The following is a 16,991-nucleotide window of genomic DNA, read 5'->3' as shown; positions in this document are numbered from 1 at the left end:
GCGCTCCCGGCGTGCGGCGGGGCCGGAAGCGGAAGCGGGGTCGCGGCGATCATGGTGCCACTGGGGCGGGGAAGGAGCCGCCGCCGGCACCCGGTGAGCGGCCGGGAGGGAGCGGGACGGGGGAGCGGAGCGGGGACGGGCTGAGCCCAGCGCAGCACTGCGGTTTGCACAGGCACCGGCAGTGCGCCGCGTGAGGGAGCGCCGCGCTCAGGGCGGGACCGCCGCGCTCGGCCCGGCCCGGCCCCGCCGCCACCGGCCGCGCTGGGGCCGTGCGTGAGGGCGGAACGGGGCTCGGGCCGGGCCGGCAGAGCCGCCTGACCCCCCGTCCGCCCATGGTTGTGTTGTAGATGAGCCGTTGCGGCCGGAGCTCGCGGTGAGAGGCGCGGAGCCATGGGCGAGAACAGCCCCGAGGGCAACGCCGTCTACTATGAAGGGGAGGAAGACGATTTAGCCCAGGATGAAAATATGATGAGGTTCGCTGACAAAAACGGGTTGGTGTCCTCCTCGTCCGGGACGGTGTATGACAGGACAACCGTGCTCATCGAGCAGGACCACAGCGTGCTGGAGGATGAGGAGGATGAAGGACAGTGCGGTGACCACTTGCCTTTTTTACCCGAGGGTCACGAAGAAGGATTTCATTTAATAGCAGATCATGAAGGGATGTCACAGGGTTACGTGCAACACATTATTTCTCCAGATCAGATCCACCTGACAATAAATCCTGGTTCAACTCCCATGCCGAGGAACATCGAAGGAGCAACTCTCACTTTGCAGTCTGAGTGCCCAGAAACCAAGAGGAAGGAAGTGAGTACCTAAACGTGATTCTGAGCTTTGTGCACCTTAAAGGCTTTGAAATGGGCTGGTTTTCATTAGAGGTGCAGCAGTTTTGCTGTTTTTTCAGGAGAGGAGCAGTGGTTTTGCTCGTTTTTCAGAGGTTTTGTGTAAATCTGCTCTGGTTGTCATCCCCAGCTTTGCAGTGTGTGTGTCCCAGCAGAGCTGCCAGGGCCATCCCTGTTCCTCCTGACACCAGCTGCTGCCCCAGGAACCTGCCAGAAGGCACTTGGTGGCACTGGATGGCAGGAGGGTGTGGCTCTGGCACACCTTTGTGTCAGTGGTGTGTGACATTTTACTGATTTCCAGGTTTTCTTCTGCTCTGGTCGTTGTTTTGTGAGTTCAGAGGCAGCTGAAACAGCCTGAGCTGTAACTCTGGGGTTGGCCACATTCTCACATTCAGGTCACAGTTGAGGGCCAGGCCGTTGCTGGGAGCTGGAGTACCACGTGTGAGAGGCCAAATTTTAAATTATTTGTAGTTTTATTGTGTCACAGGGATGCTGTGAGAAGAAGAAGGAGAAGAAGGAAGCTTTAAGATGATGTGTATTGAAAGCTCAGGCCAGGCTGCTTGGTTAAAATGGAGTTTGCTCTTAATTTTGTTTTTCTATTTCCCTAATGAATTCTCTATGGATGCACAGTGGAGATTGTCCTGGGACTTTTCTTTTTGAGTTTCCTCTTAGAATTCACTGGGGAAACAGAATTATCTGGATGCACAGTGGAGATTGTCCTGGGACTCTTCTTTTTGAGTTTGCTCTTAGAATTCAGTAGGGAAACTGAATTTTCTGGATGCACAGTGAGGAGGGCTTGTCCTGGGACTGTTTTTTTTTGAGTTTGCTCTTAATTCTGTTTTCCTAATGATTTCTACCTGGATTCACAGTGGAGATTGTCCTGGGACTCTTCCTTTGGAGTTTACTCTTAGAATTCAGTAGGGAAACAGAATTATTTGGATGCACAGTGAGAAGGGCTTGTCTTGGGGCCCTTTTTTTGAGTTTGCTCTTAGAATTCACTAGGGAACAGAATTATCTGGATGCACAGTGGGGAGGGCTTGTCCTGGGACTGGTTTTTTTGAGTTTGCTCTTAATTCTCTTTCCCTAATGAATTCTCTATGGATGCACAGTGGGGAGGACTGGTCCTGGGACTCTTTGGGTGCAAGAGCAAATGGAATTTGGCTGTGACACCAGCTCAGGGATGGTTTAGTGCTCCTTTTTTGGCCTGCCTGAGTTGTGTGAGGGGTGATGAGTGCAGGTGGCACAGTGACACTCAGAGCTGTCACCATGGGGCTGAGAGCTGGGAAATGGGGCTGGGGGGTTCAGATCTGCAGCTGGGGAGTCTCAGTCCCCTTCTGGGCTGAGATGTGTTCAGTGAGCCTGTTTGAGTCTCCTGCTGCCAGTTATTCACCTGAGCAGCTGCTGAAATATTTCACTTTTTTCTCCTCTTTATGGGACCCTGAGCAGGGGCTGGGAGCTAAACAGGGTCAGTGGCTGCATGTGCAGTTTAACTGACTGCATTTTTCACCTTTACTTTTTAGAAAATGCATGTAGGATGTGAAATTTCCTAGTGAAATGCTTTATATGAATTTATTTTCCATTTCTGGAATTAATTTCCCAGAGCAGATACCATAATGATTTCCCAGTGATACCACCATGTGAAAGCAGTGGCCCTGAGCACGTGTGAAGGGCTTTTTTGGCTGCTGTTTCAAGGGTCTGATAAGTTGTCTGGAGGTGAGGAAAGAAAAGCTCTAAAGGTCCCCAGCATCTGAGTCATCTCTGAAAATGAACAGCTCTGTTCTTTGCTACTTGCAAAATGTCTGCAACAGTTTTAACACTTGAAATAATTGTTTTAAAGTCTTAGATTTTCAGGTCAGCCTTAGACATTTATGAAGCTAAAAAGGGATTTTGTACTTTAGTACCTTTGCCTTTTTAAATTCTGTTGTACATCTCCCTGTAATTGTGTTGGTAAGAACAAACACGATTACAGTTTCTTATTTCAAGCCCAGTTACTTGTTCACTGAAAATGTAGCCATTTGTGGGGAACGTGCTAAGCTCAGGAAGAGTTAAAGGCAAACAGAGCAGTTACTGTAGACTTTGAACCAGGGTGTGAGGCTCTGCTTTCTCCAGCCCTGTTGCCTATTGCACAACTGAGTTTTCTGAGGTGAGTGCTGGATCATGTCTCTGCCAGCAGCACCTCACTGTCCCTGGCCAAAAGCCACAGCCTCAGAGTCCCTGGGCCCTGTGCTGCCTGCCCAGGGCTTGGCCTCTGCTGCTTTGTTTGTTTTGTGTTGTGCCCCGGTGCTGGGGCAGCCTGGAGCTCCTGCTGCTCTTCCTGTGAGGCTTTCAGATCCATCTCTGGTGGTTCTGTGTGTATGAACAGTGAGCAGTGTTGATGTGCTGATGTGGAAAGAGAATTAAATGCTCTGGAGCTCCACAGAAAGGTTTGTTTTGCTCAGAAGGTGAGGGTGATGTTGCTGCTTGGAAGGATTTGTGAAATAAAGATTTGGCCTTTATACTGATACTGCCACCTTCCCTTACACATGGGCAGGGACAGCTGGGAACCAACCAGCTTAATCTGTAATTAATACTGTCCTTTTTCTTCTAAACCTCAATATAAACACCTGGAAAGCTTAACAGAAACCTCCCTTGATTTTCAGGTAGTTCTGCCTGTGTCAGATCCCTTGTGTACCATGGGAAATGTTGCTTAAAGTGTTAATTTCCAGCTGAAATGTTGTGTAAAGTGTTAATTTCCAGCTGCCTTAACAAGGAACATTTATTTCAGCACTGATACACAAATTGTGCTGGATCTGGTGATCCTGGGGGAGGATGTTGCACCCTCCTCATGCAATAAAATGTGTTTTCTGTGCTGGTGTGTTACTGCTCTGTGCTCTCATGTTGTGGCTGCCTCAGCACAGCCAGGCTTCCTAACTGCTCTGTGACCATGCTGCAGTTCTGGGGTGTTTAGTGGTAATAAATGGCCAAGGATTTCTGCCTCATTTGAGCTGTAAATTAAGGGCAGATTGCTCAGGGTGAAATTACTGTTCCCTTCTCTGAGAATGCTGAGTGAGCAGTTGAAAATGTGAAGGATGAATTCCTTGTTTCCCCTGGCAGGCAGGAGCTCAGTGTGACACACACACCTAACAGAGACTGGGGACCACAGAATGTTTCCCCTTCCTCCTCCTTGCCCAATTTTCTCTACTGAGCATGACATCACCTGGTCTGGGGTATCCCTGGTCACTCAGGGTCAGCTGTCCTGGCTGTGTCCTTTCCCCACTCCCATTCTGGTGGGGCAGAATGAGAAACACTAAAAAAATCCATCTCTGTATGTGCTGAGCACAAATCCAGAACATGCTCTATACAGGTGAAGAAAATGAGCTCGATCCCAGCCAAACCCAGCACATTATGGTATTTCTGTGCCCTGTGTGTCTCACAGGAGGGTTTAGCATTTTCCAAACAGGAAGGTTTTACTGAGGCAAGGTGAAGGTAAGTATCAACCGGTTGTGGGAGCAACAAGAGACATGGATTGAGATACACAAAAAAATCACTCAGCTTTATAGAATTTTCCTAAAGGAGTCCTGCTGGCAGTTTTGTCCCCTACAAAACAGCTTGGAAGTAACCAAGAAGCTATTTCTGTTTTGTTATGGAGAGCTGTCCAGAACTTGATTTATAGCTGGTGTGACTTGCCAAGTCCTCTCTTGTGCTCCTCAATCACTATGAGGTGTTGAGGTTTCTGAACTTTAACAGTCAAATGAAAGCCATCAGTCTGGTAATTAATGGTGGAGGATAACCTTATCCAGGGCTGTATTCCTTGTGCTTCACAAGAGAGGATGAGATTTCCTGAGGTGTCACCACTTGCACAAATGATCCCTTGTGCCTGTACCAAATGGAGTTCCTTGAGAAGCTGTCCTGGGGATCTCAGTGGCTTACTGAGAAATCTGTGACAGCTGTATGTGGGTGTCCCTGTGACCTGGTGTGATCCATAACACTTCAGGCACTGCCTGCTTCAGTAGCCACAGAAGGCAAGAACAAGGCTCACTGAATTTGGGATAGTGAAGTAATGAATGGACTGGTGGTTAGACCATGGGAGATGGTAAAACTGTTTTGCTCAAGGTGTTGATGTGAATTCAGCACACAGGGCAGTGGGTTTGAGCATTGTCACAGTGCATTGTCCTTTGTCTCCCTGCTCCACCAATGACTGGCTCTGCAGGAAGCACCGGACTAAAATGCAGGTGCTACACATGTGGGCAGTGGGCAGGTGTGATGGCTCCTCAATGCTCTTTCCAATTGTTTTATCAGATTTTTGGCTAGAAAACTTTTGGATTATGTCTTTCCTTTTTTCCCTTCTGTTGAATTCCTGTTCTGCAAGCCCAGCTGCTTCCCCTGTGCCACTCCTTCCTCTCAGAGCACAGCAGAAATGTTCTTGTCAGAGAATTAAACGGCAATAAGTTTTTTGAGGGGGCCTTGGGGTCAAAATCTGTTATCTGACTGCATCAAAGGACTCCATCCATGTGTGGATTCCTGAAATTATTAGGAAAGATTAATCCTGGATCATTTTGTCCTTCAGGTGAAGCGCTACCAGTGCACCTTTGAGGGCTGTCCCCGCACCTACAGCACCGCTGGCAACCTGCGCACGCACCAGAAGACGCACCGGGGGGAGTACACCTTCGTGTGCAACCAGGAGGGCTGTGGCAAGGCCTTCCTCACCTCCTACAGCCTCAAAATCCACGTCAGGGTGCACACCAAGGAGAAGCCCTTCGAGTGTGACGTGCAGGGCTGTGAGAAGGCGTTCAACACACTGTACAGGTGAGAGGGTGTTCAACACTGTACAGGTGAGGGGGTGTTTATCACACTGTATAGGTGAGAGGGTGTTTATCACACTGTGCAGGTGAGGGGGTGTTTATCACACTGTACAGGTGAGAGGGTGTTTATCACACTGTACAGGTGAGAGGGTGTTCAACACACTGTACAGGTGAGGGGGTGTTTATCACACTGTGCAGGTGAGGGGGTGTTCAACATTGTACAGGTGAGGGGGTGTTCAGCACACTGTACAGGTGAGAGGGTGTTCAACACTGTACAGGTGAGAGGGTGTTCAACATTGTACAGGTGAGAGGGTGTTCAACATTGTACAGGTGAGAGGGTGTTCAACATTGTACAGGTGAGGGAGTGTTCAACATTGTACAGGTGAGAGGGTGTTTATCACACTGTACAGGTGAGGGGGTGTTCAACACTGTACAGGTGAGAGGGTGTTCAACACTGTGCAGGTGAGGGGGTGTTCAACACACTGTGCAGGTGAGGGGGTGTTCAACACACTGTACAGGTGAGGGGGTGTTCAACACTGTGCAGGTGAGGGGGTGTTCAACACTGTGCAGGTGAGGGGGTGTTCAGCACTGTGCAGGTGAGAGGGTGTTCAGCACTGTACAGGTGAGAAGGTGTTTATCACACTGTACAGGTGAGGGGGTGTTTATCACACTGTACAGGTGAGGGGGTGTTCAACATTGTACAGGTGAGGGGGTGTTTATCACACTGTACAGGTGAGCGGGTGTTCAGCACTGTGCAGGTGAGGGGGTGTTTATCACACTGTGCAGGTGAGGGGGTGTTCAACACACTGTACAGGTGAGGGAGTGTTCAACACCCTGTACAGGTGAGAGGGTGTTTATCACACTGTGCAGGTGAGGGGGTGTTTATCACACTGTACAGGTGATAAGGCATTCCAACATTTTACAGGTGAGCTGCTGTTCAGCACTGTACAGGTGAGTGTGGTGTTTATCACACTGTGCAGGTGAGCTGGTGTTCAGCACTCCAGGTGAGAAGGCTCTGGTGAATTTTCTTGTAGGTGTGGCTGTTGCTGTTCTGCAGGTTTCATCTGCTTTGTGTTTATGTTTGAATACAATTGTTTTGCCTCTTCCACGTACAGGTACAAATAAACACCTCATATAAACCCCTCAAGTGTGGCAATGCTGTCCAAAAGGTAGAATGACAGAACTGTGGTGTCTTCTTTATATTCCAGTAGCATTAAAGGTGGTGGATGAACACAAGGGTGTCTCAGCTTTGTTGGAGGACCTTGGAACTGATAGCAGTCACTGCCATGGGCTCATTACCTCCTGTCAGAATATTCTGTCTTTGATCCTGTCCTACACATCTGAAAGAATGCCCTGCTTGCCTCAGGCCAAGTCTGTCTTATCCTACCAGTCCTAAGATGGATTTTTCTGACATGTTTTTTAGGTTGAAAGCACATCAAAGGCTTCACACAGGGAAAACATTTAACTGTGAATCAGAAGGCTGCAGCAAATACTTCACAACGCACAGTGACCTGAGGAAGCACATCAGAACACACACAGGAGAAAAGCCATTTCGGTGAGTTCCTGGCTGCTGTGTGGCTCCTGTGGCTCAGGTAATGAGGCACCTGTGCCAAAAAGCAGCTGGTACTGCTCTGAATGGAGTGCTGATCTCCTGAGAAATGTGAAGATGGCTGGCTGGCATTGGAGCCTTGAGCTCCCCCAGTTTCCTTTAACAGTGTGTGCAGTGATTGTATTAAAAGGCAAGAATGGTTGAAGTAGTTTTTTAAACATAAACCTGTGCCATGGTGAGCATCTTTTAAAACACATTGCTGCTCTCTGCTGGGATGTATTCCATGTATATTCCATGGAGAAGACACCCCAAATGCTGCCTTTGTGCTTGGATTTGAAAGTCCTGCTCAGAGCCCTGCTATGGTGTGTGCAGCATGCACAGCAGCTGCTGGGAGATAGCTGGTTCTAACAGAGCTTAGCTTTGGGGCTGCTTTTTAGAGTCCTGGGACTGTTGCAAAGCATGATTTAAGGTTGTAGCTAATCCATTGAAGGGGCTGATGCTGACTCTCCTGTGATGCCTCATTCAGGTGTGAGCATGATGGCTGTGGGAAGGCTTTTGCTGCAAGCCACCACCTCAAAACACATGTTAGAACACATACTGGTAAGTTCTATGGGTTTTTTTTTTCATTTTCTTTAATTAAGCTTATTAAGTTTATATTAACTCTCAGAATCCTAATATGAATTTATAGTTGAGAGTGGCAGAGTTGAGTAGCCCAGGTGACATGTGAGGGAGGGGATGGCATCCAGAGAGACCTTTGCAGGCTGGAGGAGTCTGCCCATGTGAACCTCATGAGTTAAAAAAGGCCAAGTGCAAACTCCTGCACCAGGCCAATCCAAATTTTCCAGTTATGTTTATGCTTGACAGGTCTTGAATTCAATGAACATGTTTTCACAAAGGTACCAGTAATGATGCATAACAATTAAATATTGTGTTGTGTGTCAGTTCCCATGGTGAGATGGAAAGCACTCACCTGCAGGACTCTCAGGAATGCTGAATGTGTGAAGGGACATTCAACATCTTGTTTGTATGAAATACTGCTCTGCAAGGTGCTTTAAAAGTGTGTAGGATGTTTTAAAGTCTGTTAAATGTGTTCTGTGCTGCCTCTAGGGGAGAAACCCTTCTTCTGTCCCAGCGATGGTTGTGAGAAGACTTTCAGCACCCAGTACAGTCTCAAGAGTCACATGAAAGGTCATGAGAAGGGACAAACCTATAATGCACTTCCCAATAACAATGTGTCTGAGGTTGGTAGCACTTCTGCTTCATGTTTCTGTGTTTGGATATAAACTATATCTTGGGGAGCAAATCATTTGGTCTGCAGCTTGTTCTTAAGGTGTAACATTTAAGACTGGGGTTTTCAAATACTAACTGGGAAGGTTTAATTTTTTTTATTTTTATTTTCTAAAAGTTGATTTGTTCCTATGCTGATTTAAAATTCTGGGTTATATGGCTTTTTGGAAGTACTTTGAGATGTTAAGAATCCTTGATAGCTGCTAAATATCCTTTGCTTAAAAATCTTTTTCCTTTGATTTTAGAACTGAGACTTAGGTCTCATATAAGCAAAGCATGGACTCTCAAAAGTAATTTAAATAATTTCTGACATTTTTCTTTTAATATATAATTCAAATTATTTTCCTTTTTTCACAGGATACAAGTCACTCACTGTGTCTGAGTGATTTAAGCCTCATATCAACAGATTCAGAATTGCGGGAGAACTCTAATCCAGTGAGTTATTGTCCTGGAATTGCCTCATCCTCACTGAGTTTTGATTTTTGTCCTCCAAAGTGTGCAGTGCTTACTTCAACCTGCTATAGGAAGCTCTGCATCTGATTCTACCATAACAGTGTTCTTGCTTCTTGATAAGTCTTGACTGAGTTGGATTTTACATAGAGGAGAATGAGATGCTGAGGAGGCTGTGTTGTTCTTTGTGCTGTGGGAGCAGGGTGCAGCTCCTGTGTGCATTCTGCTCCTGTGGATGGCTAGAATTGCACAGTCCAGGATATAAAATGGAGCTTTTTGCTTTTGCTCCAGAAAAGGTTCTGCAAGCAGCCAATTAATGTCTGTTTGTGATGGAGTACTGCAAGAAATAAGGGTTAAACAAATATGCAGAGGAATATATTTTACTTTTGAAGAAGTTACTTATTTATGTAGGGGTTGCTAATTTTGTTGGTAAATTTGATTACAGGTAATAAAAACTAGGTGTAAATTTACAGCATGTATGTAATAGGTGTTGCCATTGCTGAGGGTGGCTGGTTGTTTGGAGGAGTTTCCATTTCTGTTTCTGACATGCTCACACTGCTTGACTGGGGTTTGTGGAGACCTGAGGTACAACATTGTGTGATGTCGTCTTCTTCTTTGTTTTCTTTTGTCAGACACATGGACAGGACCTCAGCACAATCTCACCAGCAAGCATCTTTGAGTCTATGTTTCAGAGCCCAGACCACACTGCAAACCAGGATGACTCTCAGCAGACAGGTACCAGTTGTATCTGCACTACTGTCAAAGAGAACTTTTTGCCAGCTCTGCATGCATGGACTGAATTTAGCATTTCAGACTGAAGCTTAATGCCTAACATAACTCTAAGAAGGAAAAATAACTTTAACTGCAGGGTTGAAATTCAGGGTGTTGGGATGAATGGTGTGCACAGGCTGTGGGACACTCAGTGATGGGGAGGTGATGCAGAACCCTGTCCTGCAGTACTGGCCCTGGAGCTCACAGGCTGTCCATGTTATTCTGTTTTCAGGGCTCCCTCTTGAAGTTGCTGCATAGCCTGGCTGATAAAAGGCTTATTAGGGAGAGCTGATCAGGCTCAGTGTGGATCCCAGTGTTGCCAACTTCCTGAATTTGCAGCTACTTTTAGATTTCACTGCTAGGGTTATTTTTGAGCACTAATCTGAAGTTAGCAACGTCTAATGCTTTACTTGGCAAAAATCCATCAGCTAGCTGCTGAGTTCATTAAAAAATCATTTCATTCAGACCTAATGAGAACGGATGTATTTATATTTTTTCTGTTTCTCTTCCAGCAGCTCCGTTGATTGAAGGGTTTAACGGCGACGCCGACTCGGTGGCTGCGGTCCCGCCCCCAGCAGCGGACGCGGCCTCCTTGTCCCTCCCCCTGGTGCTGCAGCTCGGCCTCCCCGAGCCGGCTCAGGCGGCGCTGCAAGGCTCGGCAAACCCTGCTGCTCCCTCCTCCATCGCCCCCAGCTCACAGCCAGCTGCGTTTGGGAATCCTGCTACTGTTTTACAATCCCCAGAAGTGCCTGTTCCTCACAGCACACCGTTTGCAGCCAGTCACCAAGACTTCCTGCAGCACAGCCAGCCTCCACCACAGCCCATGGTTCAGGGACTCTCAGTGGTTGCTGGGGCTCCTGCCCCCACAGCCCCCAGTGGCACTGAGCCCCTGCCAGCTGTAGTTCAGACTGTGCCTGTTGGTGCAAACCCTGTTCTGACCAGTAACCCCACTATAACCATTACTCCTTCTCCAAGCACCGCCATTCTGCAGCCCAGCATTGTCATGGGAGAGCAGAACTTACAATGGATCTTAAATGGTGCCACTGGTTCCCCACAAAGCCAAGAACAAATGGTCAGTACATCCAGCAGGGCTTTGGAGCCTTTGCTTTTGAAAGGGGAGGGGGTCAAACCTGTAAGATAAACCCCAGGATGCAGTGTAGTATAGTGTTTGTAATGTTAATGTGTATACACATCACCAATGCAGCCCTTGGAATAGGCAGGGAAATAATTGGAGCACAGAGAAACCCAGGGTGCAGAAAGATCTTTTTTATCTTCTTTCCTTCTTTTCCTTTTTTTTCTTCTTTCCTTCTGCCAGCAGGTGTCAGTGTGTTTATCCAGGACAGGGATACACATGGGCCTTAATGTATTGCTTTTAATGCAAAGAAGCACAAAAGACTCTGTAAAGGTTGTGTTTAGGCATTTTGTAATCTCTGTCCCTGCCTAATTTTGACTGATAATGAAATGAGTTTTTCTGAAAAGAGAATGTTTGTGGTTTTCCAGTAAATCTGGATAGCTGAAACTTCAGGAGTTTTCTCTTTGACAATATTGGTGCCACTTTAGGCTCTCAGCTGTAGGTGGACACGAGTGAGTGGCTGCAGGTACAGCAGTGGGAGCACATGGGAAGCAGTGGGAGCACTGTGAAAGCTTCTGAGCCTTCACAGCAGCGTTTAAGAATTCAGTCATTGAATTGTCAAAATCCACAACTTGAATTTGCCAGCACATAATGCAGGGGATGTTATGCCAAATCTTTAGGACCACCAAAAAAATACTTTGAGCTCAGTTTTCCTGTGTGTCTCTGGAATATGTATATAGCTGTTTAGAGAAATTTAATTTGAGTCAATTCACACTTTTTTCTTGTTTGTTTTTTTCTTTAAAGCCACAAGTTCCAAAAGTAGTAGAAAAGGTGTTTTTTACCACTGCATTACCAGTAGCTGGTAACACAGGTAAGCGTGACACTGAACTAATTGATTGAACAAAGCTGATTTCTCTCTCCCTGCTGTGAAATGATGTGGTTCCATTGTGTTTTTTCTGTGTTTCACCTTCAGGAAACCCTGTTCAGCAGATTGGTCTCAGCGTTCCTGTTATCATTATCAAGCAGGAGGAGGCCTGCCAGTGCCAGTGTGCCTGCCGAGACTCTGCCAAGGACAAAGCCACCTCCACCGTGAAGAAGGAATGTTCCTCACCTGATTCAAAAGCTTTGGAGCAGCCAGCTTCCCAGCTGCAGCCTCAGACCTTTCCTTCCTCCTCTGCTCCTGCTTCTTGTGGGCAGAGCAGTCAGATAGTTCACCCTTCAGACTCCCAGACTGAAACATTAAGTGCCATGGATGTATCGGACTTCCTGTCCCTCCAAAGCCCTGAAACCCCGTCTAATATAATTCCAATTGAAGCACTACTGCAGGGTGAGGAAGAAATTGGTTTGAATAGCAACTTCTCTAAGTGAAGATGTTCCAGATTTTCCTTTGCACCTGGAGGGTAAAACCCTTCTCCTTTAGAAGCAGAAACTGAAGGATCCATTCTTATTCCTTCCTCTTTGGAAGTTTTGTGGCTTATTTCTGCTTCACGGATGTCATCTTAGTCACATCCCAGGTACATCCACCTTTGAGATTCTATCTAAAAAAAGAAAAGGTAAAAAACGAAAAAAAAAAAAAAGAAATAGCTAAGTTATATATGAACTGTTTTGGCTGCACTGTCTGTCACTTTTGCTTGTCATATGTGAACACAGAAGTTAAGGTTACTCGTGTGCAAAAAGATTTTTAAAAGGAAATGGGGGGTTACTTTGTCTCCAATTGCACATCACTTATGTTTGGGATTAAGGTACTGGCAGCAAGTGGGTCTTTGTTACAACTTCTTGGGTCTCTAATCTTCTCCTGTCTCTCATGTCTCTACTAACCATGCACTAAGGGGAGCCCAGGAAAGGAGGCTGTGGGGGAGGAAATGCCACAGCTGGGGAGAGGATTTATCTGCAGTGTGATTGGAATGTGGTGCTCACATACCTGGTGGGGAGCTGGTGCCTGGTTTTGCTGTGTACTGCTGCTCTTACTGAAGCCTCCAGGAGCTTTGGAGGAGTTTATTCAGAATAGATCTGTTCATTTAATTCCACTAGGACTCGAGTGTGTTGCAGACACTGTGTCACAACAATGGAAGCACAGCTGGAGCTGCTGCTGGCTCTGGCTCCAGAGTCTTTCTTGGCCTCTCCAAAGGGTGCAGTGAGTGCCAGGTGTGGTCAGGTTGGTGCCTGCTGCTCTTTTGATTTCTTAGGCTCTGTTCAGCACCAAGTCATCATCCTAACCCTGGGACTGTTGAATCAGGAGCACGGTGCCTTTGCTGGTTACTCTCATCTTTTGTGAAGAACAACCCTTAAGAAAATTTTGAGAAAGATTCAACATAAATTCAGTTGGAATTCAGTGAGTTTGTCCTTCAGTTGTCTATACATGCTTCTTTTTTTTTCCAGTGAGCTATATAATTTCTGCCTGACTCTGCCTCCAGCCTGCTGCAATGCCAGCTTTTTGTGCACGGGGCTATTTCTTGACTAAAAGATGTTACTCAACAGAATAGTTTTTCATATCAAACTGAGAGTCTATATTCTAACCTACTCAGGGTAAATCAAATCCAAACCCCCCCTTCCACCAAAAAGCCTGTAATGTTGCAATAAATGCAGTCTCATTCTAAATGGTTTATTTATGCTGCATTATTTTAAAATATGTAATTTTATAGTTTTTATCCATCTTTCTGGCTTTGGCTGTCAGTTTTCTTGTGTTAAAGGAAAAGAATATTAAATAGTCTTTATTCAGTTTACAGTGTTGTCATTAGTGAGATACAAAGATAATGACTGTAAGCCAATTAGCAGGGAGTGTCCCTGCTTTCAATTTAGGAATACAAATAGTGGATAGAGATCTTTCACTCTGTGTTTGATCAGAGCTGCTCTCTGTACCTCTGGGGAGGGAGAACCCTGGTGTTTGATCCTCCTGTGACATGCTCAGTGTAGCCTGGCCAGCACGAGACTGGCATCAGCCACCCTTGTGCTGTTCCCTGAGAATGCACTGCCCAGGCAGGCTGAAAGGGCTGAAGGGAGCTGGCATTTCCCTCCTGCACTGCTTCTGTGAGGTGCAGAGGGGAAAGAGCCGTGTCCTGTGTGTGCCAGGAACATTCCATGCCTGGGGCACGCCAGGGCACAGAGCTCAGGGCTGGCAGGGATGAACTCAAGGGCATCACACATGCTGGTGGTGATTCCTCTGTGTGTGTGTGCAGCAACATCCACACAACGGGTTAACAAAGCGTTTCTTGTTTTGTTCCTGTCATGGCAATCCTTGTGGTGGCTCCTTTGCTCTTCTCCTCCAGCTTTGGTTTGTGCTGCAGTTGAGCTGCATGGCAGCAAGAACTGATTTGAGCACAAAGAACAGTCCCAAGCCTGCATGGTTGGGACTGTCCTCGCAGAGGAGTCTCTGCCAGCTGCTCTGCCCAGAGCTCAGCTGAGAGGGCACTGAGCACTGCCTGGGGCTCCCTCTGGTGCCTCTCACCGTGGCCTCAGGCATTTCCTTTGGCCCAGTGCAGCTGTGGTGTTTGAGGGTGGGTGTGGGTGTGTGCCTGATGCAGGAGTGTGAAGATTCCCCAGGAGTTGTGGGGTTACCTCTGAAGGGTCCCAGATGTGGCCTGCACTGTGACAGCTGGGCAATTTAGCAACCCCTTGTGAGCCTTCACAGCCTTCAGGGAGGCTTTTTTACTTTTGCTACTTAGGAATTAGTCAACCTAAAACCCTCTTCTGGTTGGACCAGAGAGCATCTTCAGAAACTCTTTTGTGGCTGAAATGAGTAGAAGAAACTACCAAAGTCTCTGAACTGGGAAGCTCAATGTGAAGCTGCAGTGATGGGCACCAGTGCCCAGGGTCAATCAATCTCTGCTGTTTCTCTTCACAGCTGCTGGGTATTTTTTTGTTGTGTTCCAGGAAAAGCACTATGTCCTGCTGATTCTCTGGTGCATTGGGTTTGCCATTTCCCTCTTATCCATGCATCAGGCAGGCTGCAATTCAGGTGGAACTGGTTAGAGCTTGTACTGAGGCAGGAGCAAGTGCTGCTGTGAGCACACAGGCTGTGCATCCACTGTGTTTTACAGGTGTGTGTGCTTTTGTTGTTTGTTGTCCCTCTGCTTTCCAGAGTGTTTGTGCTGTGTGTGTCTGAGGTGTTTTCACATTTGCATCATCCCCAGTTCTGTGTGAGATCAGACTGTGCTCCAGGGCAGTCTGGGCCATGCTGGGATGGAAGGAGATGCAAGGGCAGCTGCAGCAAAGCCCTGAGATTCTGCAAGGCCAGAGATTTTCCTGTCCTCTCCTTGCTGCCCCAGCATTTAGCATATTCACTATTCATGGTTAATCAAAGGGGGAATTTCTGCCCTGGGTTCCCAGAAAAGGGTAGATGTGCTGGAGTCTCTGGGAACAGCATGCCTGCCTCTGTAAAGTCTGCATGAACCCCTTTGATTATCAGTCAGAGAGCAAAAGTCACCTGTTTGTGCTAGTGGGGTTTACTTGGTCACTCATAATTTCTAGATGGGTGTAGAAGCTTAAATATGTAGAGAGGGTCGAGTTTCTGACTTTGGTCACCAAGCAAGGACCCAAATGAGCAGACTGAAGGTTGGAGAAATTGCTTTTTATGTTTCTAGGTGGGGGGTGGGAGGGTGGGGTAGAAAATCAGCACTGATTGAATGCTGGTACTGAATTCCATGGAACAAAGTACGAGTTGGACACTTGTGTAAAGCTGAGTGTCCCCAGGAAGACAAGTTTGCAGAACCTCATACTGGTATCTAAAAATGCACTTTAGGTTATTTTATCTTTAACCCAATTGCTGCAATTTCTTTTGTATATACTTTCACAAAGTTTATTTTTGCTCTGAGTAAAAGTTGACAGGGGTGTGCAAAGATGAGCACTTAACTTGGTGCAATACCTGTAGCTAAAGATCCTTGTGCTGTGTGGTCTGTGTGTCTGTCTGACAGAACAGCTGTGCTGGGTGCTGTGCTGCCCTTCCCGTGCCCCACACAAATTATGCATCGTTAGCAAACGTCCAATCTATGCAAATAACCCTCTGAGAGCACTGTGCTTCTGCAGCCTTTTCTCTCAATGCTTTCTGGGGGCTGCTTGTCACTCCTGTTGGACATGCTGTGTCCCCTGGTGTGTGTCCTCCTTCCCCTGTCCTTCTGTCACCCACGTGGGAACACAAGTGACAAGCTGCTTTCAAACAGGCAATGTTGCACCTTTGAAATTTGTCCTCAAGATGGTTTCTGCTGTCCTGTTACTGCCTTATTTCTCGGGGGGGTGGCATGGCTGGGGCCATGCACGATGTTGGCCTTGATCTGCAGCTGTTTCCAGCTCTGAGATAAGCTGGGCTCCTGGCATGGAGCTGGCCTTGGGGTGCTTGGAGATGAGCAGCAGCTGCTGGGCTGTGCTGAGGTGAGGAGCTGGGTCAGTGGGGCAGAGCAGGGGAGCTCTGGTGTCACAAAATCATTTCCACACCAGGCAGGGCTCAGAGCCTCGGATCCTCCCCACAGAACCAGGCCAGGCTGTTGTCTCTGAAATCATTTGAGATCTGTGGGTGAAAAGTTCTGGGCAGGAGTTACCTGAGCTAGCTGGGCAGAACTGTTGGAGTCAGTTTGGACTGTAAGGCAAAAAAGAAGAGCATGTCTTTAATGAACCCTATGAATTTCTGACTGCAGAGTTTTTAATTGTATACTATTTTTTCCGTAACATATTTTGGAAGCAATGTCAAGTTTTTATAAATGTTACCTGTAGTCAATTCTCATGGACAGGGCTGAACTTTTAACTTTTTTGTGTCTTGTCTTGATATCTATCACATGTTCTAGAAGTTGGATTCTGTGTCTGCACTGAGAAATGCAAATTAAACTGGATATTTATGTAGTAGTGTACGTAGTCTAAGTGTGTGTTTTTGGAACTAGGTGAAACCCCACACCATGCTGCAGTGGTGTGCAAGCTGGCCAAAATTTGGTTCATTATGCAGTGTACACTTTCTCAAATAAATGCAGTTTCTACTTTTTTCTTAAAGAAAGATTTTTTTCACGTGACCTTTTCCAGCAGACTCGAGGGTGTGTTTGCAGTGCTGTAGTTGCAGTGGCTGGTGTTCCTGGGTTGTGACTCTCCTGTCCTCCTGCTGCTCGGGCTGACCCTGCTCTGTTCTGCCTCACCCAGCCTGGCTCCACACCGGGGGCAGCTCCAGCTCTTGGGGCTGGGGGGCTGCACTGCCTGGGGCTTTGGAGACAGCTGAACTAAACCCCAGCTTCTCAAGATTGTGTGTGTGGTGATAAAGGAATTTA

The 16,991-nt window shown here is 47.0% G+C and overlaps 1 protein-coding gene across 2 annotated transcripts; it reads left to right on the top strand.

Annotated features, from left to right (window-relative positions):
- On the top strand, positions 1-15,328 carry MTF1 (metal regulatory transcription factor 1). 2 transcript variants are annotated; one of them, XM_064731587.1, is made up of 11 exons: positions 1-93; positions 348-804; positions 5,386-5,624; positions 7,044-7,175; positions 7,696-7,769; positions 8,277-8,410; positions 8,814-8,891; positions 9,539-9,641; positions 10,193-10,749; positions 11,554-11,620; positions 11,723-15,328. In XM_064731587.1, exons 2-11 carry the CDS (start codon positions 391-393, stop codon positions 12,115-12,117), a joined length of 2,193 nt encoding a protein of 730 aa, XP_064587657.1. In that variant the 5' UTR covers positions 1-93; positions 348-390; the 3' UTR covers positions 12,118-15,328. The 2 variants fall into 2 exon arrangements, with proteins under 2 accessions (XP_064587657.1, XP_064587656.1); XM_064731586.1 differs by having other exon boundaries at positions 10,190-10,749.
- The last annotated feature ends 1,663 nt before the right edge of the window (positions 15,329-16,991 follow it).

This window comes from Zonotrichia leucophrys, chromosome 23 (assembly GCF_028769735.1).
Source record: "Zonotrichia leucophrys gambelii isolate GWCS_2022_RI chromosome 23, RI_Zleu_2.0, whole genome shotgun sequence".
Taxonomy (NCBI): domain Eukaryota; kingdom Metazoa; phylum Chordata; class Aves; order Passeriformes; family Passerellidae; genus Zonotrichia; species Zonotrichia leucophrys.
Note: the sequence above shows the minus strand (reverse complement) of the source record. Positions and strands in the feature narration are given on the sequence as shown.

Excerpts from the sequence above, each read along its gene's own strand:
- MTF1 (XM_064731586.1), top strand. The coding sequence starts at position 391 with ATGGGCGAGAACAGCCCCGAGGGCAACGCCGTCTACTATGAAGGGGAG. Across the intron at positions 805-5,385 it reads CAGAAACCAAGAGGAAGGAA|GTGAAGCGCTACCAGTGCAC; the intron begins GTGAGTACCTAA and ends TTTGTCCTTCAG. Across the intron at positions 7,176-7,695 it reads ACAGGAGAAAAGCCATTTCG|GTGTGAGCATGATGGCTGTG; the intron begins GTGAGTTCCTGG and ends TGCCTCATTCAG.